Source organism: Acomys minous (genome assembly GCF_964271855.1).
Source record: "Acomys minous genome assembly, chromosome: 1".
Taxonomy (NCBI): Eukaryota; Metazoa; Chordata; class Mammalia; order Rodentia; family Muridae; genus Acomys; species Acomys minous.
In genome coordinates this window covers 183,240,656-183,265,048 of record NC_140483.1, presented here as the reverse complement: position 1 = coordinate 183,265,048, position 24,393 = coordinate 183,240,656, and the positions used below count along the sequence as shown (strand labels likewise).

Sequence of the window (24,393 nt, the reverse complement as noted above, 5' to 3'; positions counted from 1 at the left end):
TATCTCTTTTAAAGATGGTACTAATATATAATGATAAAAATTTTTATAAACATGTTTTCAGTAGTTCATTTTTCTTTGTAAGGTGACAATGGTTTGGACTCTGATATGGAAGAGGAGGCAGATGATGGCTGTAAGGTCGCACCTGATTTAATCAGTCAGTAAGTTAAAACACAAACACTTTCATTTTCATTTCAAAATTTCTTTGTTTTTCTTTGAAGATCCCTGTTTAGAAAAAAAGTGTGTGTGTGTGTGTGTGTGTGTGTGTGTGTGTGTGTGTGTGTGAGAGAGAGAGAGAGAGAGAGAGAGAGAGTGTGTGTGAGTGTGTATATTGTCACATGTGGATGGGGGAGACCAGGAGAGGGTGTCAGATTCCCTGGGCCTGGAGTTACAATTGCTTGTGAGCTGCCTGAAGTGGATGCTGGGAGCCAAACTTGGCTCTTTTGGAAGAACAGGAAACACTCTTAACTGCTGAGACATCTCTCCAGCCTCTCATTGAAGATGATGATTTTTTTCTGAGGTTTGATGTGTATTTATTTCTCTGTGTGTATATTTATGTATATTCATTTGACCTATTTATTTTTACATGTACGTTTATATGTATATTACTGTAAATTTATATAATTGGGATATTTTGATGATTAAAAACTACCAGTACTTGAAAATTGAGAACCGTTGCCAGTGGGCAATAGCATAAGTACTATGTGTTTAAGCTGAAGTCTAGATTTTTTTTCATGTTTAATAGAATACTATTGGTTAAGTATCACGCAAATGAGCATTTTCACATAAAGTATAGAGAATGGCTGGAGAATTGGCTCAGCATTAAAAGCACTAGTTATTCTTCTAAAGAACCCCGTCTTGGCTCCCAGCACCCACAGGGTTGCGTACAACCATCCGAAACTCTAGTATATGGGACCCAATGTTGACTCTATCTTCTTGGGCACCAGGCAGGTGAGTGCTTTACTTACATACAGGCAAAGCACTCATAAAATAAAATAAACTTAAAAATTTTCCCTTCGAGACAGGGTTTCTCTGTGTAGTCTTGGCTGTCCTGGGCTCATTTTGTAGACCAGGCTGGTCTCAAGCTCAGAGTAATCTGCCTGCCTCTTCCCCCTGGGTGCTGGGACAAAAGGTGTGCACCACGACACCTGGCTCCTAAGAAAAATTTATAGCGGGCATAAATTATCTGTGCTTTCTAAAGCTTTGAAAATGCCTTGCTGTGTTCTTGGCTGCCGTGGGAGAAGCAATAGTGCTTTAAGTCATTTGACAACATTGAACATGTTCACATTTTAAATAACCACTTTTACTAGCTTTTCTTTTCTTTCCTTTTTTTTTTTTTTTTTTTTGGTTTTTCGAGACAGGGTTTCTCTGTGTATCCTTGGCTGTCCTGGACTCACTTTGTAGACCAGGATGGCCTTGAACTCACATTGATCCTCCTGCCTCTGCCTCCTGAGTGCAGGGATTGAAGGTGTGCACCACCATGCCTAGCTTGTTTTGTTTCTTGATGTTACTTTTAGTACCTTGAGTAAGTTTTTGCTTGATTATTTTTATTTTCCCTTTAATTATATCCCTCCATTTTTAAGGTATTAAGGTTGTCTTTGTTGTCTCACACCTGGACGCTAGTGCTACCGTTTATTATTTTTTTAAAGTGTTGAAGCCAGTTACTATTACCCCGTTTAGAATAGAAGGTTAGTTCTCATTAAAATTACAATAAGGGATTGGAGAGATGGCTCAGTGCTTACAAGCACTGGCTGTTTTTCTAGAAGACCTAGGTTTGACTCCCAGCTCCAGGGAGCCCAGCATCCTCATCCTCCTTTAGCCTCCGTGGGAACTAGTCATGCATGTGGCCCACAGACATAAATGCAGGGAAACACGCTCACACATATGAAAACTTAGAACCAAGTCTAGCTATCAATTTCAGCTCAGTGGCTGAGAACTTGCTTACTGTGGATATGAACTAGACCCTGCAGTTTAACTCCTAGAACCACAAAAACACATTTAGTACCTAACTTTTGAATATTTATAATGAGAACAATTTACATAGACAAAAAGCCAGTGTCACAAAGATCCCACTGTGTGGTCAGATAGGTAAGTTGGGCTTTTTATCATATGCTGTCAGGTAGACCAAGCAATTGTAAACACAGGCTGAGCACTTCCAGCCCGGAAATCTCAAATCCAGGTTCTAGAACTTCCTTATTTTTATGTTGACACTCAAGAAAGTCATAATTTCTGGTTTGAGATTTTTTTTTAGCTTAGGGATCTTCAGCAGGCAAATGGTACACAACCATTACTAAGTAGGAAGCCCTGAAGCCTGGAGTTAAACTGCTGAGCGGTGTGCATCAGGACGCTCACCTGCATGCCACACATTGTCACTGCAGCCAGCAGTGGGGCTGACAGGTGCCAGACTACTGAGTTCTTAAGATGCTGGTCAATGCTACCCATTGCTTTAATGACTTTACTCTCTAGATTTATTTTTTATCTGTGTATGTGTTTGTACTTGTGTGGATGTATCTGCTGTATGTGTGCCGTAAGCATATGGGTATCTGTAGAGGTCGAAAGACACGGTCCAGTGGCCTGGATGTGGAGTTATAGGCTGCCTGCTTTGGGTGCTAGCAACAGTAGTATGCACTTTTAACCACTGAGCCATCTATGACTTATGATTTACTTTCAGATGGGTTCTCATTATGTGGCCAGTCTGGCCCTGAGTTCTAGGACCCAAGAATTCTGACCCCCGCCTCAGCCTCTTTCTTAAGTAGCTGAGTCCCCAGTCCTGTGCCACCACATCCAGCTCAGTGCATTTAATTAGGTTAGTTTATCAGTGAAAGCCTTTGTGCAGGCTAGGCAAGTGCTCTGTACTCTAGCGTCCCACTTTAGTCAAGTGTCTAAGCTACAGTGAGCCAAAAAATAATGCTAATAACTAGCATTGAGCATTGTGTCACAGTGTCTAATCTTCATCCATTGAGTTTGCATAAAAACTTTACAGCATACATAGTATTTCTACATTATAGGTGGAAAAATGAGACCCAGGTAAACTTGTGTGCCTTAGATTATAAAAATGCTTATGTTAGTAGCAGTGTCTCTTAAGAAGTAGCTTTAGACTTTGATGTAAGTGTACCTGACTTGGGGGCTCTGAAATGCTTTATCTTTCATAATAATCATTGCGTTTATTTGTAAAATGACAATAACCCTTCATAAAACTTCAGATTAAATGCACTAAGGAGGCTAGTTTTTATTAAGAGTGATATAGGGCCAGTGAGGACATTGGGTAGGGCATTTACCATCAAGTCTGATGACCTGAGTTCAATCTGAGGCTCTCACACATTGGAAAGAGAATTGACTCTCCAAAATTGTCTTTTTGCCTTTCCACAGGCACTCATCACAACTGTATACACACACCTACAGAAATAAATGTGAAAAAAATACGTATTTAAAGAATGTTAGTGTGAATAAGGGGAAGATTTTAGAGTGTAAAGCGAAGGTGCCCAGGAAGGGGGGGACAGGGAGCCTGCGTTAGCTCCCGGTGCTGCCTTTTCTCTCCTCTGGCTTCGGGAGCAGAATAACCTACATAAACAAACCTGCAAAGATAAGAAAGGAAGCAGGTTTTCAGACAGAGTGCAGGGAGACCATTTCATTTACCTTGCTTTTGAACAAAGTCAGAGGTACAAAATAAAGACATATTTACCTTTTCTCAAAGCTTGCAAAGGCAGGTTAAGAGGCCTTCGCTGGTCGTATCCTTTTGGATTTTATTTTGTGCTTACAGGGTCAGTTCAGCTCTGTTCATCTCAGAGGAAGTGAGCTAGTGTGTGAATTCCTGCAAACAGTTCTCTTGGGTTCCCGCAGAAGAGTCAGCTTGGCATGTCTGGGGCTTAAACATCCCGTGTGCTGTGATCCGCTGTTCCTCACTTGGTGCGCGCTTGTCCTCTGGCCAGGCTGCGTGCTAAGGGAGTGTCAGTCAGGAGTGGACAAAGAGGCTGAAAGGAGCTCAGGAGCCTCTGTTGAGCACTGAGCTAATTGAGTACAGGAAAGAAAGCTTTAACAAGATGAGACTGCTTGACAAAATACAGTTAGAGCACAAATGTAATTTTGGGAACTAACGCTATTCTGCATTTCTTAGTTCGCTAGGCTGACTGTTAAAAAGACCAGCTATGCTTGGGAACTGAATCATTGTCCTGATCAGCCAACACAGGCACATAGACCACTACAGAAAAACCTCAAAACTAACCAAATGTAGCTCACAGTTTTAGGAGACCTATCATGGATCTACTGGGAAAACAAAAAGCTACACATTTTGAGCTAAAAATTTGCCTAGAAACCCTATGGGAAGGAATAATGAGAAAAGATCTTAAAGGAGAAATTATGTCCTAGAGAATCATTTGTTGAGGTCTTACCCAACAGTGGCTTAGAATGTAACCTTATTTAGAGGTAAAAAGAGATCATAAAATTGCAGTGAGGTTTTTAGCATGGACGCTCATCTGATCTGACTGCATCCTGATATTAAGCAAGTTGAGTACACTGAAAGACGCTTGGCCTTTGTTTTTTTTGTTTTTTGTTTTTTTTTTTTTAATTTATTTATTTATTATGTATACAGTGCTCTGTCTGCATGTACACATGCACACTAGAAGAGGGCACCAGATCTCATTATAGATGGTTGTGAGCCACCATGTGGTTACTGGGAATTGAACTCAGGACCTCTGGAAGAGCAGGAGGTGCTCTTAACCACTGAGCCATTTCTCCAGCCCATGAACTTGGTCTTTTTAAGGGCCATGTTATAAAGGTCGTTTCTAGTTGAAGAAAATAAATGAAGGACAGCTTCCTTGCAAAGCACAAGTAGATCCCGACAGAAGTGCAGAGCATGGGGAGCTGAGTGGAGTTCTGTTGCAGATGCACCAAACAGGGTGGATGTGTTCACACCTCATCTGCTCCTGGGATAAGTGAGCATGTTTAATGTATTTACATCCAATGAAATGTTCAATAAATGCAAACTGTTACTATTCACAGACAGATATATGTGCTATTATAAGTTGTGTAGTACCTAAGAAGGATGAAAAGATTTTTCCATTTGCCTTATGATTTCTGCATACTAAGAAGTGCCAGAAAAGTATGTGGGAGATTTTAGGGCACTGCACTTGTGAATATAGGTTCGTGGGTGTAAACAAATAGAAATGTTAGCATGTAGACTTCAGCAGTGTATCAAGTGAGTAGTTGCACTGCTGACCGTGTAGGATTTACTTCAGGAATTTTTCTTATGTTTGTGTATTCATTTATGTATATGAATGTTCTGTCTTCATGCATATAGGAAGAGGGCATCAGATCTCATTATAGATGGTTGTGAGCCACCATGTGGGTGCTGGGAATTGAACTCAGGATCTCTGGAAGAACAGCCAGTGCTCTTAACAGCTGAGTTCTAGACATGTGCTAGAGCCACTATGTAGGTGCTCCGAACTGAGCCTACGTCCTCTTTAAGAGCAGCAGGTGTGGTCAGTTGCTTGAAGCTTTTATTAGCATATACAGGGGGAGGAGGTGCCAGTCACAGTCACAGGCAGGGGAGTAAGGGGAAAATGGGAGGGAGGGAGGGATGGGAGGAAACAAAGGAGGGGATAACCATTAAGATGTAATATGAATAAATTAATAAAATATATCAAAAAAGATTGCATATGCAATTGAAATAATAATGTTTCTTATTTGTTTTTAGGTTTGTTTTGCTTTTGTTTTCTTTTTCTTTTTTCTAAGGCAGAGACTTTGTTGTTTCTGCTGCTGTGCTGTGTCTTCTGGCTCACTGGGATGCATTGTCCTCTGGGAGGTCTCATTTTGTAGCTCTGGATGTCCTGAAACTTATTATATAGCCCAGGCTAGCCTTGAATTCATAGAGCTCTCACTATAGAACTCACAGCCTGCGTCTGCCACTATGCCCTGCTTTTATTTATTTATTTTTTTATTTCACTTAGCGTAATGGCTTCCAAGTTTATCCAAATGGTAGGATCTCCTTCTAAAAATAAATATATACATAAATAATGCATACATACATTCATGTTTGCATCTGTGTATGATGTATGTGAATGTCTTTTTTTTTTTTTTTACTTTTTTGCAAAGTCCATACTATTTTCTACAGTGGTTTTATGATACACATTCCTATCAGCTGCTTGCAAGGTCTTCCTTTTTCTCCACATTCTCACTAATCTTACTTTTCTGTATTATTTTTAAGTATATAGTTTAAATGTTATTACTTATTTCTGGTGTGTGTGTGTGTGTGTGTGTGTGTGTGTGTGTGTGTGTGTGTGTGTTTTCTCCTTTACCTTGTGGGTTGTAGGGAAGGTTCTCAGTCAGGCTTGGAAATATGGGATTCCTAATAAAACTAAGGCCTCAGAAACCATAAAGGTACATTTGTGTGGCAATTCTAAAAATGGGTGAGTAGGGCCAGGGAGTTGGTTCAGTAGGTAAAAGCACTAGCTGCACAGGCTGGCCAGTGTGTGTCTGATCCCAGAACCCCAGCCGAACCTGGCTGCCATGGCAGGAATCCCAAGCACTCCCCAGTGACTGATTTCCTCCCACTAAGCCACACCTCCAAATAGTGCCACTTCCTGTGAGCCTAAAGGGTCCTTTTCATTCAAACTGCCACAGTTTCCAAGCAGCAGCTTGATTTCCGTTTTGTTGTTGTTGTTTTGTTTTGTTTTTAAAAATAAGGTCAAGAAGTTTTCTGGAAAGACAAACATTGGAGTTAAGTGTTTGTATCCTTGTATGACATGTATATTTCAGTCTGCTGTGTAATACAGTTGCCTAAATTTTTGATTGCAGAAAGAAAAAAGTGTAAAAGCCCAGAGGCAAGTTTAGGATCAGTATGTCAGCTTCCTCATGACTGAGGGAAAGAGGAAATGAATGGAGGTTTTTATATGTAAAGGATAAAAATGCAAATACCTTATGGAAATTATAGCATAGTTTCAGAATTGTTACTGCTAAATAACACCTTTTTATGAATTTTCAATGAATGTGGGTTTGTTTTTTGTTTGTTTGTTTTGTTCAAGATCAGGTTTCTCTGTGTAGTCCTGGCTGTCCTGGAACGCAATTTGTAGACCAGGCTGGCCTAAAACTCATGAAGATGAGGCTGCCTCTGCCTATGGAGTGCTGGGATTAAAGGCATGTGCCACCATGCCTGGCTAAATGAATGTGTTTTTATTGCAGGATATGTCAGTGGAAATGAATTTGTATTTCCCTATGTGTAATGAGCTATGTGGAAATAGTATTGTAGTTTTAGAGAATAGGGGATTCTGAAATTCTCAGAATAAGTTGCATTGCTCTGGAATACTCTGGAACTGTTGTAGCCATTTGTTCCTAACTTTTTGTAGAGCATGCACTTTGAGTTAGCTGTCAAATTTGTGGAGGAATGCTGAGTGGGTGTATCAACCATCAATAAAGCACTGTTTAGCCAATCAGCTGGGCAGAAGAACAGGAAGTGGAAGGCGGTGTTTGCTGGGGGTGGGGGGGCGTGGGGGGGGGGAAGGAAGAAGAGCAAGTTTGGCAGTTGAGGGAGAGACAGTTGACTGGAAAAGTAGACGAAGGGGAGAAGTGGCTGGAGAAGCATCTTAGTGCAAATGCTTGGGGTATATGTATTATACATCAGTGTAGAGTAGTTTACCGTAGTAGAGGAGCTGATTTGTATTAGTTTAGATTTCTGCTCAGCTTAGAGCTGACAGCCTAAAAGTAAGCTTCAGACTCGGTGTCTTTATTTAGCATCTTAGGCTGAACTGATACATTTTTACTGTAACAAATTGGCACCCAGTGTATGTAGTGTATCCACACCCTTGAAAAGGGTTACTTTATTATAATTTGGTGGGGAATAGCTCCCAAAGAGAAGTTATACTTTGTTATACTTCGGTGGTTTAGAGATGGAAGACACACTGACACACAGTTTTTGGACCTTGTGAGCCACCATGTGGCTGCTGGAAATTGAATTCAGGACCTCTGGAGGAGCTATCTCTCCAGCCCTTTGGACCTTGTTAAATGCTCTTTTACACGATGCTATGCTACAAATAAGAGAGAAATTGTGCTATTGATTATGACTATGATTTTTGCTTTACTTATTCTTGCTTTCTATAATTCTTCAAAAGAAAGGCTTTAGAGAAGAAATTACTACATTTTATGGATTGGACTGAGGAAAATACTAGGGTATGGGAGACAAAGCAAAATGAAAAAAAAATGACAAACACCTTGCTAATATTTATACTGTAACACAAATTTAACTTTTAATTTTAACTTTAATGTGCAAGATACACTTCACACACATACGTACATACATACCTAATCGAACCATTTTTTAAAATTAGAATTTGTAAAGAAAATTGGCCTTTTTAAGAATTACTTTATTAGCCATCGAGATGGCTTAGAGAGTAAAGGCCTCCACTGTCAAATTGATCACCTGAGTTCAGTCCCTAGGGCCTATATAGGAGAGGGAGACAGAGACACAGAGAGATCTGAGTCCTATGAGTTGAGCTGTTATCTCCACATGTGCGCAGTGGCAGATGCATAGCCTCTCCCACACAGAGTTCGTCTAATAAAGGCCTCTGCTGCTAAGTCTGGCAGCTTGAGTTTGACTCAGAATCCACATGGTGGAAGGAAGACAATGAGTCCCCGAGGCTGTCCTCTGATCTACTTGCACATGCCTGTCACTACATACATGTCAAAAATAAGATAATGTAAACAGTAAGTTAAAAATTGCTTCATGTCTTTAATTCCAGGAGTGAGACACTGTCTCAAAACCAGAGTATCACAGCAGTTGGGGCTGGACACCACAAAGTCACTTGTTCTCTGCATTTTGATTGGTTACAGGTTTCTGATGATGCAAGGAAATGTTTTCTTAATGAGCGGTTGAGGACTAAACTTACCTGTGGGTATAAGGATAGATATTTAGAATGTATTTCAAGATTAGAAAAATGGCAGCTGTAGGTTCTTCTTCAAGACCCATAACTGTGCTATCCCCAGGAAGTCGCCGAGGTTTCCAGTGCCAGGTATGACTTCCCTTGTATTGAGCAGAATCTAAGTCCAACTAGAGAGCCAGAGTGTAAGTGTCCCCATTGCACCCTTAGGGATACAGCGCCGTGCTGGTCATGGATTCTGTTCACAGGCATCATGCCCAGCTAGCATTGCTGGTCGCTTCTTTTAGAAACTTGGATGGCATCTTCTGGTACCATGAAAACTAGCCCTCAGGAAGGAGGCCATCAGGTCAGAACCAGCTCAGATTCTTTGTGTCCCATGTCCAAAGTGGAAGGCGTCTTTAGGAAAAAGGCTTGATGTTAGCTGCTTCTTCTTCTTCTTCTTCTTCTTCTTCTTCTTCTTCTTCTTCTTCTTCTTCTTCTTCTTCTTCTTCTTCTTCTTCTTCTTCTTCTTCCTCCTCCTCCTCCTCCTCCTCCTCCTCCTCCTCCTCCTCCTCCTCCTCCTCTTCTTTTTTGTTTTTCTGAGACAGGGTTTCTCTGTTATCTTAGCCGTCCTGGACTCGCTTTGTAGACCAGGCTGGCCTCGAACTCACAGTGCTGAGTGCTGGGATTAAAGGCATGTGCCCAGCTTGATGTTAACTTCTAAGAGACAACCAAGGGCAACACAGTAACATGTTTGTGATTATTCTTAGACAACCTTGAACAAAATCTCAAAAGTAGGCTTCTCCTACCTGTTTTTAAATAATATTATAGCAGGACTTTATTGGACCCGTCAATGGAAGAATAAAGACACAGAGACTTATTATTATTTATACTTATTTATAAAAACTTAGGTACTATAGTTGGACAGATTCTCAGCTATTCTAACCCGACTAATTCTGGCTTACTCCCCATCTTGTGGCCCACTACCTCTCTCGCTCAGTCCTGGCACCTGTTCCTTCCTGTGTCACTTAACCTTCTCTCAGCCTGGAAGTCCCTCCTTTCCTCTCCTGCCTAGCTGTTTGCCACCAACTCTTCACTAAGCCAATCAAATGGAAACAGAGGAAGAGGGTTTACAAACGCAGGCGATGAGCCACAATCATAACAGTCAGCTCTGCCCACTTAGCAATCAACAGTTGCATGTGCAGAGTCACCATTCACACAGTGAACACATGATTACCCAACAAATATTATTTAATAGTTACATAATATATAATTAATTATTGTTGTCATCATCTATGGCTCTTGGAGGTAAGCATTGTGAGCCCAGATTAAAATATATATATATATATATATATATATATATATATATATATATATATGTGTGTGTGTGTGTGTGTGTGTGTGTGTGTGTGTGTGTGTGTACATATATAGGCTGTATGTATTATATATAATTTAAGTAGAAAGATAAAACTATGATTCTTTATGACTTTTTTCAAACATCCTTCCTAGTATTTTACCCTCCCTCTTCCCTCTTCCGTGTTAGTCTCCCTCCCTTGCCCTAATTAGAGCCTCCCCCCCGTTTTTTTCTCATTTGCCTCAAATAACTTGTACCCTAGTGCCCCTTCTAGGTTCCTTTTTAACTTCCCATTACCTTTTTACAAGTTAAAGTTTCTCTTAACAGTTTCATTTTTATTAATCTTTTCATTTAATTTGAAAAACAAATTGACATCAGCAGTGTGCTGATTGTCTAATGGCTGGTCTCTAACAGATACACATGTGGGCTGTCTGCTTACCAAGACTAACTCATGCCTGTTTCAGTACAGTTACGGCAGATGTGCAGTTTAGTTAAATGTAAGTAAATATGTAAATGTTAATATGGGGAAAGTATATAATTAACTGCTTTGAGTATACTGAAAATTGTGGTCATTTAGCTATGGGGAAACAACAACAGATGGTGTTGTAGAGACATCAACTTTCTTTTTGAAATAGAGTCTTACTCTGTTGCCCAGGTTGACATCAGACTCAGGTTCCAGGCCTTCCTGTCACTGCCTCCTGCGTTACGTATGTATGCTACCACCGTGGCTGACTTTAAACTTTGTTTTCTTTTCTTTTTTTTAATTGAGCTCATATTTTCTTCATTTTAATTAAGTAAGCCCAAACGAGAAATGTAGATATTAGGGTATATAAGTGTGTATGTATGTATGTGTGTATATATATATATATATACGTACACATATGGTGATTATGTGAATTTTTTATTTAAAGATGAGGGCATGGCTCTATATGTGAAGATTGATGAACTGAAAATGCATTTATATGATTTATGTTAATATTAATGCTAACCTCCTAATTTCCTGAGTGCTGGGGTTATAGGTATGAGTGTGTGTGTGTGTGTGTGTGTGTGTGTGTGTGTGTGTGTGTGTGTGTGTGTGTGTATTTAATTGCATTTCCTACCTGCATTAGCTGAAAGGATTTTTACTCTTGGGGGGTGTTTTATTTGTTTTTACTATATTTTAAATTATGCTATGAATTGAACCCAAGGCTTAAACATACCAGCCCAGCACTCTGCTACTGTTCAACACTCCTGAGCTAGTTTTTAATTCTTTATTATTAAATATATCAAACATGCACAAAATTATAATAGTATAATAAATGTCTATTCCTGTCACCCGGTTCTAATATTTGATATTTTACATATTCAGTTCACCAATTTTCTTATATTTTTAATAAATAAGATATTTTGGCCATCAAACGTCACACTTGAGTGGAGAGTGGGATATGAGCTTCTCACGTACTCTGGTGCCTCACCTTTGACCATGTCCCTTGGAGGGGGAGACCTGGTGGCACTCAGAGGAAGGATAGCAGGTTACCAAGAAAAGACTTGATACCCTATGAGCATATACAGGGGGAGGAGGTCCCCCTCATTCACAGTCATAGGGGAGGGGAATAAGGGGAAAATGGGAGGGAGGGAAGAATGGGAGGATACAAGGGATGGGATAACCATTGAGATGTAACAAGAATAAATTAATAAAAAATTTTAAAAAAAGATATTTTGAAAGTGCATTTAAAAAATGTCTAGAAGATAAAGACACATTCTCACACAGCCTCATTCTTTTACAACACAACAAAAATTTGGGATAATTTTCCAATAGTATATGGTACCTATTTTTCTACTTGCAAGGTCCTTTTGAAATGTCTATTTTATTGAGGAAAGGTAATTTATCCTATGTAATATCTCACCTGACGTTATCTGAGTGCTTTTTCATTTTTTTGTCTGGCTTTCATGTTTCTTGTGAGGCTTGAACTGTGAATGTTCTTTTTGTTTTTGTTTTTGTTTTTTGAGACAAGGGTTCTCTGGATAGCCTTGGCTGTCCTGGACTGACTTTGTGGACCAGGCTGGTGTGGATGTTCTTATAAGGTAGAAGTTACTAAGGTTTTTTTTTTAGTACTATATATATTAGCTTTTTATTGACAGTATAAAAAGATACAGATGGGGTGGTTTAAAATAACACATTCTCTTCCATTGTTCTTTGTTTTGTTTTGCGAGGCAGGGTCTCACTGTAGCCTCAGCTGACCTGCAAATCTCCGTCTTCTTTCTGCCACACCTGGCTGTTAGCATGCTGGCTGACACCCACTGCTGGCAACTGCTGCCACACCTGCCATATCCAGTCTAATAGCTCTCGAGCTGTCAGTTTTCTTGGACTGATACCATGGTGTCAGCAGGGGGGCCATTTCCTTGACTTCATGGCTACTAGGTGCTACCTATCCCCTTTGACTCATCACCCCTCCTTTTTCTTCCATTTTTGACTCTTCTTGGGTCCCTCTTAGGATTACTGCTGTGTTTGGACACTTCAGGGAAATACATGAAAGTATATCTCAGTTTCTTTAAGCACATCTACAAAGTCCACTTTCCCATGTAAACTTCATCTATATAGGTTATGAAAATTAGAAGGTAGGCATTTATTGAGCCCTCCCGCCCCCAAATCCAAAGGGTGTATGTGTGTATATGTTTTTATGCCTTGTATATAGTGTCCAGGAATAATAAGATTTTTAATATTTTATCTCCTCATCTTGCTCCATCTACCTACCCTTGTCTTTTTCAAAAAACTATTACTAATAAAACCTACAGATCATTTCTCCAAACAATGCTTGCTCGTGCTCCCCCACCCCTCGCGCTCTCGCTCTCGCTCTCTCTCTCTCTCTCTCTCTCTCTCTCTGATCTTACTTTGTAGCTTTGGTTGTCCTGGAACTCACTATGCAGACCAGGCTGACTTCAAGCTCAAAGTGATCCATTTGCCTCTGCTCTCCCCGTTGCCCCCCAAGTACTAGGATCAAAGATATTCACTAGTATTCTCAGCCTGCTTCTTATTTGTAATTTATAGATTGAAATAGAACCACAAACGACATCAATCCTTGAAATTTAAGGTATATATTTTGTGATATAGTAATATATGTACTTGCTGACATGATAAGATGTAGCTGTAGTTCTAACTTTTATATTTTAAAGTATAGGTTAGTATAATCTGTTTTAGGAATCTGCAGCAGCGATTTTACATGAGAATATCTGGTTTCATTTCTCTTGGTGACAGAATCGTAAGTTCTGGTAATATATAAAGAAAATACTTAGCTGGGCAGTGATGGTGCACACCTTTAATTCCAGCACTTGTGAGGCAGAGGCAGACTGATCTCTGAGTTCGAGGGCAGCCTAATCTATAGAATGAGTTTCAGGACAGCCTGGGCTACACAGAGACACCCTGTCTCAAACAACGGAAAACAAATTAAAACAACAATGCCCTCAACCAAAAACAGACCCCCAATAAAGTCACCCAAGTTCTAATATTGTAGTCTACCAGTGTTAGTCTGTCCATCAAAAAGGGCAATGCAGGTGTGATTTAAATGTCAGGTTGACATTGGACAGTTTTCCAGTAAGCCAGGCCTTAAATGCAATCACATATGTAGTTATATGGCAGAAAGAAGAACATTTGACACAGAACTCTTCATGATAGAAGCACAGGGAAGCAAAGTCAGGAGAGGGATTGTGCTGTTGCTTAAGGAGATGAAGGAAGGAGCCATGAACTTGAAGATAAAGGCAGCTCCAAACGCTGGAAAAGTCAAAGAAACAATCTTTATTGTGTGTGTGTGCATGTGCACACGCGCACACGTGTCATGGCGTATGTAGAGGTCAGAGGACAGTTTGTGAGAATTGTGAGAGTTTTTTTTTTTTTCCTTCTACAATATGGGTACTTGGGCTTGAGCCCACACTGTCAGCTTCTCTTCATGACTCGTTCATGCCACTGTGGTGGCCTAGTGGCATAGTGCTACATGGGACATACTTACACGTTACCAGTTTGGCTGCCAGTTTGAGATGCAGCCTTGCTCTTCTCTTTAAAGTGAGAAGACCAGTGCACAGGCATGAGTTTAAACATACCACAACAGTCAGGTAGTGAGAAATATGGTGTTCTTTGCTAACTTCTTACTCTTAATTCTTTGAAGTATTTTGGCTTTTTGATTTTTGTTCATGCACTGCCTTTACTGAAAATTTCCACTTTTAAAGTAATAAATCCATTTTAACTTGAGAGCATAAACTAGTTTTTTAGTAAGAAAGAAGAGCTTTATTGCTTCATAGTCAATTCTGGATGTTACAGTACACACTGGCAGGCTGAGGCATGAGAACTCAGTTGTAAACCAGTGTGGGCAGTGTGGCAAAAGTTTGCTTAAAAGAAAACACAACCAACTCTGACAGCTGATGCTCTACTCTGACATAGACAGAGCTGTTGAATATAGCACATTCGTTTTTGGTGTTCCCACTTAAAGTACTGTTTCTGTAAGATGTAGAGTTTGCATAACAATAAAAGCAGAAGCTCACGGCTTGAGGTAGCCCCATTTTATTTATATTATTTTATTTATTTATTTATTTATTTATTTATTTAGAGAAGTGGTCATTGTGTGTTTAGGGTATAACAATTAAAGCATTGTACCTAACACAGTTTACCCTGAAACAACAGAGAAGTGTTTTCAGAAAACTTTTAGGGAAAGTATTAATGGAATGACTGACATCAAGATTTATGATGTTTAGATGGAATCTCACACTTAAAGTAATGGTACCTAGGCGTTCCAGTTCATGTTTGTCGCTGGGGGTGGGCTATATGTCTGGCCCTGCTTCCATATTCATAGTTTGACACCTCTACTCCCAGTTGTTACCTAGTGAACATAGCAGGGAGCTACTGTATGCAGAGACAAAACTTGAATTATTTGGAAAAGCTTTGTTAAAAAAAAAAAAGGGGGAGGGTCTGTTTTGCTTCTTTGTATAATGTTTGAAGGTTACAGTTGTCTGCCACTTTCCAGAATTTGTGAGTCATTGATGAGGGTGCTGGGATCTGAACTCTGGTTCCTTAATAGACCAGTAATCACTGAGCCTAATCGCTGAGCCATTTCTTCAGCCCTGTATATAGTCTTTTGAGGCTGGCTTTATTAGCATAGTGTATTTGGGACTCAAACATGTTTTGAATTTCAGTAATTTCTTCTCATTGCTAAACAGTTCTCCATCCTTTGGGTGTATCAGCTTTTAATTTCCCAGCTGAAATACTCTAATAATAATAGCATCTCAGTGGTGTTTACAGCTTAGTCTCCAGACCCTGAGAATATTGCCTTATACAGCAAGATAGACTTTAGATTTCAGATCAAAGACCTTATGATAGGGTTCTTATCCTAGCTTATCCATGTGTGCCTGCTGTGATCACCTGAACCTTCTGAACAGTGACAAGTGAACGAAGAAAGACACGGCGTCAAACCACTCCAGTGTTAAAATAGGGAAGCAGGGATTTTGATCCTGCAGCCTCAGGGAACAGAGAACCCAGAAGAACAGACGATGGATCCATACCTAGTCCTCAGATTCTCTTGACTGTAGTCTAGCAAGAATCATGCCGCACTTCTGACTTTCACAATATAAATATAGTGAATTTCTGTCCTAGCTCTCTTCACACTCACAGAGATCACCCTGTTTCTGCTTCTCAAGTGCTAAGATGAAAGTGCGCCACCACACCCAGCAAACTTATGTTATTTTAAGTCATCACATTTTTTTATGGCAATGATAAAAAACCAATGGTGGCATAAGGTGATGTCTCATTTTTAACGATTTTAAACAAAGTAACATTAGAATGCAGGCTTTAGTGTGAACAAACCTGTTTTGCTTTTATTTTTGTATTAAAGGAAGCACCTAGTATCCACATTGCTGTGTCATTTCTGCATCCTGGCTGGCCAACAGGGAGAGTTCTGTTTGTTGGGTGCTTTGGTTTTAGCCTTCCTAACATGTGCAGTGTATCATAATATGTTTTCTGTTTTTGTTTTTTTGTTTGTTTGTTTTTGTTTTTGTCCTCTGAGACAGGGTTTCTCTGTGTAGCCTTGGCTGTTCTAGACTCACTTTGTAGGCCAGGCTGGCCTTGAACTCACAGGGATCCACCTGCCTCTGCCTCCTGTGTGCTGGGATTAAAGGCATGTGCTTCATAATGCAGTTTTAATGTATGTTTCTCTAATAACAAAAGATGTTAGATTCCAGTTGCTTTGTTTGCTCTCTACATATTTTCCTCAATTGAAGGCAATTTAATATTTTATTTTATTGTTTCCTATTATGACTTTATAGTTTATTTTAGTTGCTCTTTTATTACCATAGCAAAAGCAATTTAAGGGAGAAACTTTTGTTTTGGCTGAGAATTTGGGAAGGACCACTGCACAGAATCCATGGCAGCTGAAGCAGGAGGCTGGCCTCTCACATTATATTGGTAACTCAGAGGTAATGAGAACAGGAAATGTGGCCAGCCTGTAACTAACATCTCAAAGTGCCCCCACGTCCTCTGTAAGGGTCTGTCTGTCTGTCTGTCTCTCTCTCTCTCTCCGTCTCTCTGTCTCTCTCTCTCCATATCTCTCTGTCTCTCTGTCTGTCTCTGTCTCTGTCTCTCTCTCTCTCTCTGTCTCTCTCTCTCTCTCTCTCTCTGTCTGTCTCTCTCTCTCTCTCTCTCTCTCTCTCTCTCTCTCTCTCTCTCTCTCTCTCTCTCTCTCTCTATTCTAGACAGGGTTTCCTCTATGCATTTGCTTTTGTAGACCAGGCTGGCCTCGAAGTTAGAGAGATCCACCCTGAGTGCTGGGATTATAGGCGTGAACCTCCAGGCCTGGTTTAAGGTTCCTTCTCTTAAAGGTTCCATAACCTTCCTAAACACTGTCATACAAGGGGACCATGTGTTTAAACACATGAGCCTTTAGGAGAAATCCCACATTCAAACCACAGTGGAGTTCTTATGAATTCTAGACTCAAGCTGTTTTGTTGTGGACAAGATTGGCTATGTTGTCCAGGCTGGGCTCAACTCCTGGGCTTAAACAGCTTCGAGCACCAGCTTTCCACATAGCTGGGATTGCCGGCACACGCTAACTGCCTTGCTGGGACACATGTTCTTTATCAGATAATGTGGCTTGCAGATATTTCCTTCAGTCTCTGGTTTGGCTTTTCATTCATTGTCTTAGTCTTTTGGAAAAGTACAAGTATTAAGTTTTGATGAAATCCAGCTTAACAGTTATTTTTATTTATAGGCCATGCTCCATCTTTCTTTCTTTCTTTCTTTCTTTCTTTCTTTCTTTCTTTCTTTCTTGTATGTGTATGTGTATGTGTGTGAATGTTACTTTTAAGAATAATGAAGCTGTAAGAAAGGAAAGAATAATGTCACATGAAATGGGCTTGTGTCAGTTTGAGAACTTAGCATTAGAGCTTCAAGTAGAGTCCTTTTATTAACAAACAAGGCCAGTGATCATAAGTTCAGCTGTGCTAAGAAGCAGAGTACAGATGGAGAGGGCATTAGGGAAGTAACAAGACAATCCAGCTTATTCTTACCTTGTTTTAAGTAGAATCACAAAGGCCACGGTCGCGTTCTTAGTCGTTTTGTCGTGTGTTTTCTCTCGTAGGTTCTCTTTGCTGTCCAAGTGTTTACTCTAGTATTCTTAATTTTAAAGTTGTAATACAAACATTTAGATTGCTTTTAAATATAAATTGAAATTGCAGTTTCGTATTCTTTCCTAGTTTTGGTGACTCCTAGATTTTATCATCTGCAAGTAGACTCAGACCTCACTATAGCTCTAGAAAGAGCTGTATGTTGGAGTTTTCTTAGCCTTTAATATATTTTTGTAAATATCTTGCTTTCTCTGCTGTTGAATGTACATTTTAAAGTTTGTAAACAACTAAACCTCTGTGACAATTTTAGTTCTGAAATCTACTTCTTAGGAAAATTTTCTAGTGTTAGTTTTTATTTTTATTTTGGTTTCCTTGTAGACAGTGTCTCCCCCTGTAGTTCAGGCTGATTTTAAACTTTTGGAAATCTTCCTGTCCCTGCCTCTCCGAGTACTGTTATTACAGGTGTGTGTTACCATGCTCTGATTAAAAGCTACTTCTGAAAAAAAAAAATCTGCCATTTTATTTTTCTGCCACAGGGTGGTGTACTGTACCTGCTTATAGAAATTGGCCTGTGACTTCAACAGCCTGACCAAACCTAACGTAGAGTTTTATGTATATTCTCATCGGGAATGTAAATATTGTTTATAACAGTAGATAATCTTTATAGAGTCATGTCTGAAGGGTTTTTAAGGGGCTTTGACCAGTTTTTATTACATGTTTACTTAAACATTTTATTTGGAAGTAACTTTAGACTTAATACATTATAAAAGTCAGACTGGTAAAGGAGTAATCCTTATAGCATGTATTTAGCTTTACCTCTTACTAACATTTTACCCGTATCTATACATACATATACCTTAAACACATGTGTGGGGTACAGAGAACAAGTCTTTCCTCTCCTCTGCTTACATGAGGTCCAGGGACTGAACTCAAGTTGTCGGGCTTGGGTGCAGCTTTGCCTGCTGTGCTGTCTCTCAGTCCCTACATAGGGGACTTCTGTGTGTGAGTGAGCACTTGAGGATTAAGTCATGTCATGATGTGTCGCTAAGTGCTACATTGTGTTTTCAAAAGAACAGACATGGACTTTCTATAACCATGAGTATCAATTTCAGGATATTTAGCTTTAATGAAAGGCCTTTATCCAGTCTACCATCAGCATTTCAACTTCTCTTTTGATTCAGTTCACTTTGGCCTTCATTCCTCCTCCAATCAGGTCAATTGTAATATTTAATTGTCGTGGCTGTTTAGATTCCTTTGACCTGAAATACTTCCATAGCCTTCTGTCTTTCATAATACTGACTGACATTGAACACCCCTTACTAAAAAAGCATTACTCATTTTAGTGATGGTTTTATCTGATAATCTGTCATAATAAAAGCTATACATTCTCAGCTATATTGTACAGATTTTGTTTTGTGTCTTTGCAGTATTACATGTTTTATTTTTTTTACTGGTAGTACCATATTGTATTTTGTTGTTGATAATTTTCTGTATATTATTACTAATTAAATTCAACTGATATCTAAAAGCAAAAAATTATATATTTTAATGAAGTGCTCATATTTTGACACAAGTGCATATTTTTGTGGCTTTAGGTACTTGTGTATAGCTAAAGAATTATGAACCATCTGAGGTTGTGTAAAAGCAAGTGCTTTCTTTAAAGCTTCAGCAGTTCTCAGAGTAGATATTGTTGGAGTTTTCTGGAATGTTTGAGGTAGAACATTTTCACTCTCTTCCTTGCAAAGCTCTGTATTTTATTCTTGGATTACCAAGAATAAATTTTTAAATACCCTTCTTGGTACCTGCCAGTCATTGTAGTGAAAGAATAGAAGAGTCCGTGCAAAGCCTGCATGTCTTACAAAAGCTATGATTAGTACCAAAGCCAAGTACATCTCTGTAGATGGATATTGCTGTTTCTACCTCATTCTTCCATATGTTAGAATTACCGATGTGCACCACCATGCCTGGCTCTGTTTGAATTTGGCTTTGTATTAGTGATTTTTTAAATACAATATAAACGTACTTGCCAAATACATTGATTGTAAAGAGTAAACTTGGCAAAGAAATATTTGCAATTCTATTTTATTCTTAGGTTACTTGAAAGATTCATTACTGTAAGCTGGGTAAAATAGTTGTGTGACGAGGAACACTTCCCACATTATTCCTATAATGCTTCTTTCAGGATAAGAATACCATTCTCAGAGGGTAATAGTTATCTGATGTGAGACAGCATTGCTTATCTCACTCGGATATTCACAGATGGTGTCTTGACTGTTGAGAAGGTGTTTGTAGCTGCAGCACGGAGACGGCACAGCACTGTGTGCAGCTCTGCTGCAGGCTGTCCAGGGACCCTTTATGCCCTTACAGTTAATCTGTTTACTTTTGATACATACGTATATTACACATCGAGTGCACTCTTCATAGACAGTAGATGAAGGTAGAGGAATCTAAAGTAACTGGGGTGCTGAAGTGCCCGTTACCTTTAGCTGTGACCCCTGAGGAGTCATCAGCCGCTGCTGTGAGTTGTGATTTCCCACACCAGCTACTCTATAGAATTTTGGGAGAAAAAAAATGCCTCCATGTTCCCCTAGGCTTCCGCCTTGATTTTTACAAAGAAGTATATTGCGTAAATTAAGACTAGTTTGTAAGTGCTGCCTCTGACACATGTACATGATCCTGAGTCTCCCCAGTACTAAATAATACCCGAGGCTTGGAATTCGTCATGTTTCACTGGTGCCTAACATAATTCTAAGAACTTGGACATTAAACAATTGAATACTGATTTAAAAGCTCTTGTTTTTATTGCTTAGGCAAGATAAAGATGCCTGTGTAGATTCTACTTCATCCCTCAGAGAGAACAGACAACCAGAAGGTGTGGAATCAAAACAAGGTATGGTTCAGATACTTAATTTTATATAGCTTTTACCAAGAATAAATTTTAGTCTGAAAATTCCCTGTTTTACAGAGAGGGAATGGAGTACCGTAATTGTTCATGATCATGTCTTCTTAGGTCCTGGTGACCTCAGTGTTGTGTGGTTGCTTACAGGGACCACCAGAAAGGGTTTGCCATCTTGGTTTAATTTCAGTGATTCTATTGTGTATTTTCAGTTGCAAAATGGAGGTAAGTTAGCTGGGTATCTTTGGGCTGTATGTGGAAGATGATAACTTTGTAGGATAACTACCCCTGCTCCCTGTGCCAAGGTATAGTTCCTTATTGACCTTTTTCCTTAGTGAAGATTCCTTTATTTAAATCAGTTTTGACATAACTAGCCAGTAGATATAAAGTGGTAATTTTAATGTATTTAAGCCTAATAGACTAATGGAGCTAATTATTTAAATGCTTTAAAAAAGTCTTCTCATCTTCATTAGGAATAATTAAAAGTAAATAGTAGGGTTTTTTATTGTTCAAATATCATCTCATGTTTTTTCTATTCATAAAATGATGACTTAAGGAAATTTCTGTAAAACTTAAGCTATAGGAACATTTTAGTAGTGAGAAGTAGGTTTATATTTATTTTTTAGGCAGAAGTCCTGAAGCTTCTCTTTGTTACTGATAAGTGATTAACAAAGTTAAAAATGTATAATTTTGTAATTTGTTATATATATTTAATATATACACAATCTAGATTTTTAAAATGCATTGGTGTTTTTTAATATTTTTGATTCTCTTGGAAATTCTCCAATGCTTTTTATAAATTCTCTTGTATTAGGCTCTTAAGTAGCCAGAGAAAATTATATATTTGACTATTGAGTATCACCATAGAGAGAAACTGAGATTTGGTTCATCAGCATTTTTTTTGTCATAGAAATACAAGTTATAAACACATTGTTTTCAGTTAATATAATTATCATCTAACCCTCTTTACATAATTAGACCACAATGCTATTATGTCTTTTTCTTTGTGAGACAAGGTCCCACTTGGTAGCCAGGCTGGCCTTGAACTCATGATCCTCTGCCTCAGGCGTGCTGTGCATAACCACTGTGCTCAGCCTGCTGTTATCACTTTGCTTTGTTCCTAAAGTTCTTGGTTTCAGCTGAGCAGAGTATGTGAGTATGTGAGGTCATCTAGGGAAAAGAATTATTATATGGAGAATAGAAAAGGCTAAAATGAGGCTTGTTGATTCTGGCTCTAGTAGAAAAGAAGCCAGAAACTACACTGCATACTTTACACAAAGGCTAATTTTCTAAGGGAAGATGTTCTTGACTCCATGAGCAAACATCTCGATTTCTTAAGATCTCCATTGGGTATATTCCAAGGAGTGGAATAGCTGGGTCTTGAGGAAGCCCTAATCCCAGTTTTCTGAGAAAGCACCAGATTGATTTCCAAAGTGGTTGTACAAGTTTGCATTCCCACCAGCAATGAAGGAGTGTTCCTCTTTCTCCTCATCCTTACCAGCACGTGCTGTCACTTGAGTTTTTGATCTTAGCCATTCTGATGGGTGTAAGATGGAATCTCAGAGTCATTTTGATTTGCATTTCTCTGATGACTAAAGACATTGAGCGTGCTCCACCACACAAGGACATATGCTCAACCATGTTCATAGCAGCCTTATTCATAATAGCCAGAACCTGGAAACAACCTAAATGTCCCTCAGTAGAAGAATGGATAAAGAAGCTGTGGTACATATACACTATGGAATACTACTCAGCTATTAAAAACAAGGAATTCCCAAAAATTGTGGACAAATGGATTGAGCTAGAAATGATCATAACAAGTGAGTTAACCCAGAAGCAGAAAGACTCACATGGAATATACTCACTTATAACTGAACACTAGCCCAAGAGGCATGTCCCATGAAAGTGTTCACTTAACAGGAGATTGGATAGATGTGAGGACATTCCACTGGGACTCTAGGCAAGACAAATATAGGAGATGGGGAATTGGAAGGACCCATAGAGTCCTAGAAACATCGTGACAGGTGGATCAGGGCCCAGGGGGTTCTGCTCAAACTATTGCACTAACCAAGGACAATACATGTAGTAAACATGGAACCCCTACTCTGATCTAGCCAATGGAAAGGACATTCGCCACAGTTATGTGGAGAGCAGGGGCTGACTCAGACATGAACTCTGGTGCACCATATTTGACCACTTCCTCTTGGTGGGGAGGCCTGGTGGCACTCAAAGAAAGAATAAACAGGATATCAAGATGAAACTTGATAGCCTATGATCATCTAGAGGGGGAAGAGGTCCCCCTCAGTCATAGACCTAGAGGAGGGGAATAGGGTGAAAGTGGGAAGGAGGGAGGAACAGAAGAATACAAGTGATGGGATAACAATTGAGTTGTAATGTGAATAATTTAATAAAAATTTTAAAAAAGACTCCATTGGTATACAATGGCCTGTTTTGCTGTTATTTTCATAAAGTTGCTCCAATCATTTGGAAACCAACAGTGGAAAAGCCAAGTAGTCATATGCCAGAAAATGTATATATTTTGTATTTAGGAGGCTATACTGAGTTTCTCACACAAGCATGGAAAGCACACTGTTGACACTAGACATATACAAGAAAGGTGAGCGTATAAAATGACTGCTGTGCAATAGTTAGTGATCAGATTGCAAGTAAGCTGGAGAAAATGGTTACATCCTCAGAGGGTTTTGTTGTTGTTGCTGGGTTTTTTTGTTTGTTTGTTTTTTATTTTCTTTCCCATGAATGATGATGGAACCCAAAAAGGAATTCATGTATACTAGGCAGGTGGTTTACCACTGAATCACAATCCAGTTCGACGCCCTTTAAAAAAGAAAAGAGGAATGAAGTTGTTTTTTAGAAAAATGTTTGTAAGTAAATTATGAAATGCTTTGCTGCCTGGTAGGATAAGAATGAATTATCTGGAAGGTTTTTGTTTTGTTGTTGTTTTGGAAGTTTTATTTATGTAGAACACCTTTCAGGTAAGTTTTAGGATAGCTAGTCTGAACTAAATTGTAAGTAACTTTGTAGAGTTAGCCTAGAAACCATGGTTTATTAGGACATAGAGATCCCAGCAGGTGCAAAAATCAGCCTTCTCCTTTTATTTTCTAAACAGATTGTTTTCTATTTGTAATTTGCAAAATTATGAAAATGTAATACTGTTTCTATAAGTTTTCCTACATAATTAGCCATTCTGCTTACAATAAACTTAGTAAAAATAGAGCATAATACTTGGAAATGCATTGTCATTTTAGTGGCTTAGCTATTGAAGATAAATCATTCAGGGCTGGAGAGATAGCTCAGAGGTTAAGAGACTGTTCTTCCAAAGGTCATGATTTCAACTCTGAGCAAACACGTGGTGGCTCACAGTGATCTATGATGAGATCTGGTGCCTTCTCCTGGCATGCAGGCACACATGTGGCTAGAATGCTGTAAAATAAATAAATAGATAAAGAATGCTGAAAAACAAACAAACAAACAAACAAATATTTTTTAAAAAAATTACTCATTCAAGCCTAGTTAGTTCTAAAGTTCAGTAGACCAAACTATGAAGTAGTACTGAGTTTTCTGTTTGTCCTTTTAGAACAAATTTTACTATGGCCTATTATTTTTATATGGAACAGACATATTATTTAAATTACCCTTTTGGTTGTTTTTCAGTTTCTAAAAGGCTCAAATATGATTTGAGTAGTTATGTAGGTAGGACT

General features: G+C 39.0%; 1 protein-coding gene across 2 annotated transcripts in view; it reads left to right on the top strand.

Moving 5' to 3' along the window:
- CAAP1 (caspase activity and apoptosis inhibitor 1) overlaps positions 1 to 24,393 on the top strand; it is a 47,287-nt gene that overhangs the window by 8,353 nt on the left and 14,541 nt on the right. For both annotated transcript variants that reach the window (XM_084786009.1, XM_084786010.1), the window contains exons 4-5: positions 83 to 158; positions 20,589 to 20,668. In XM_084786009.1, the coding sequence (XP_084642135.1) occupies positions 83 to 158; positions 20,589 to 20,668 (156 nt within the window). The remainder of the gene's footprint in view (positions 1 to 82; positions 159 to 20,588; positions 20,669 to 24,393) is intronic.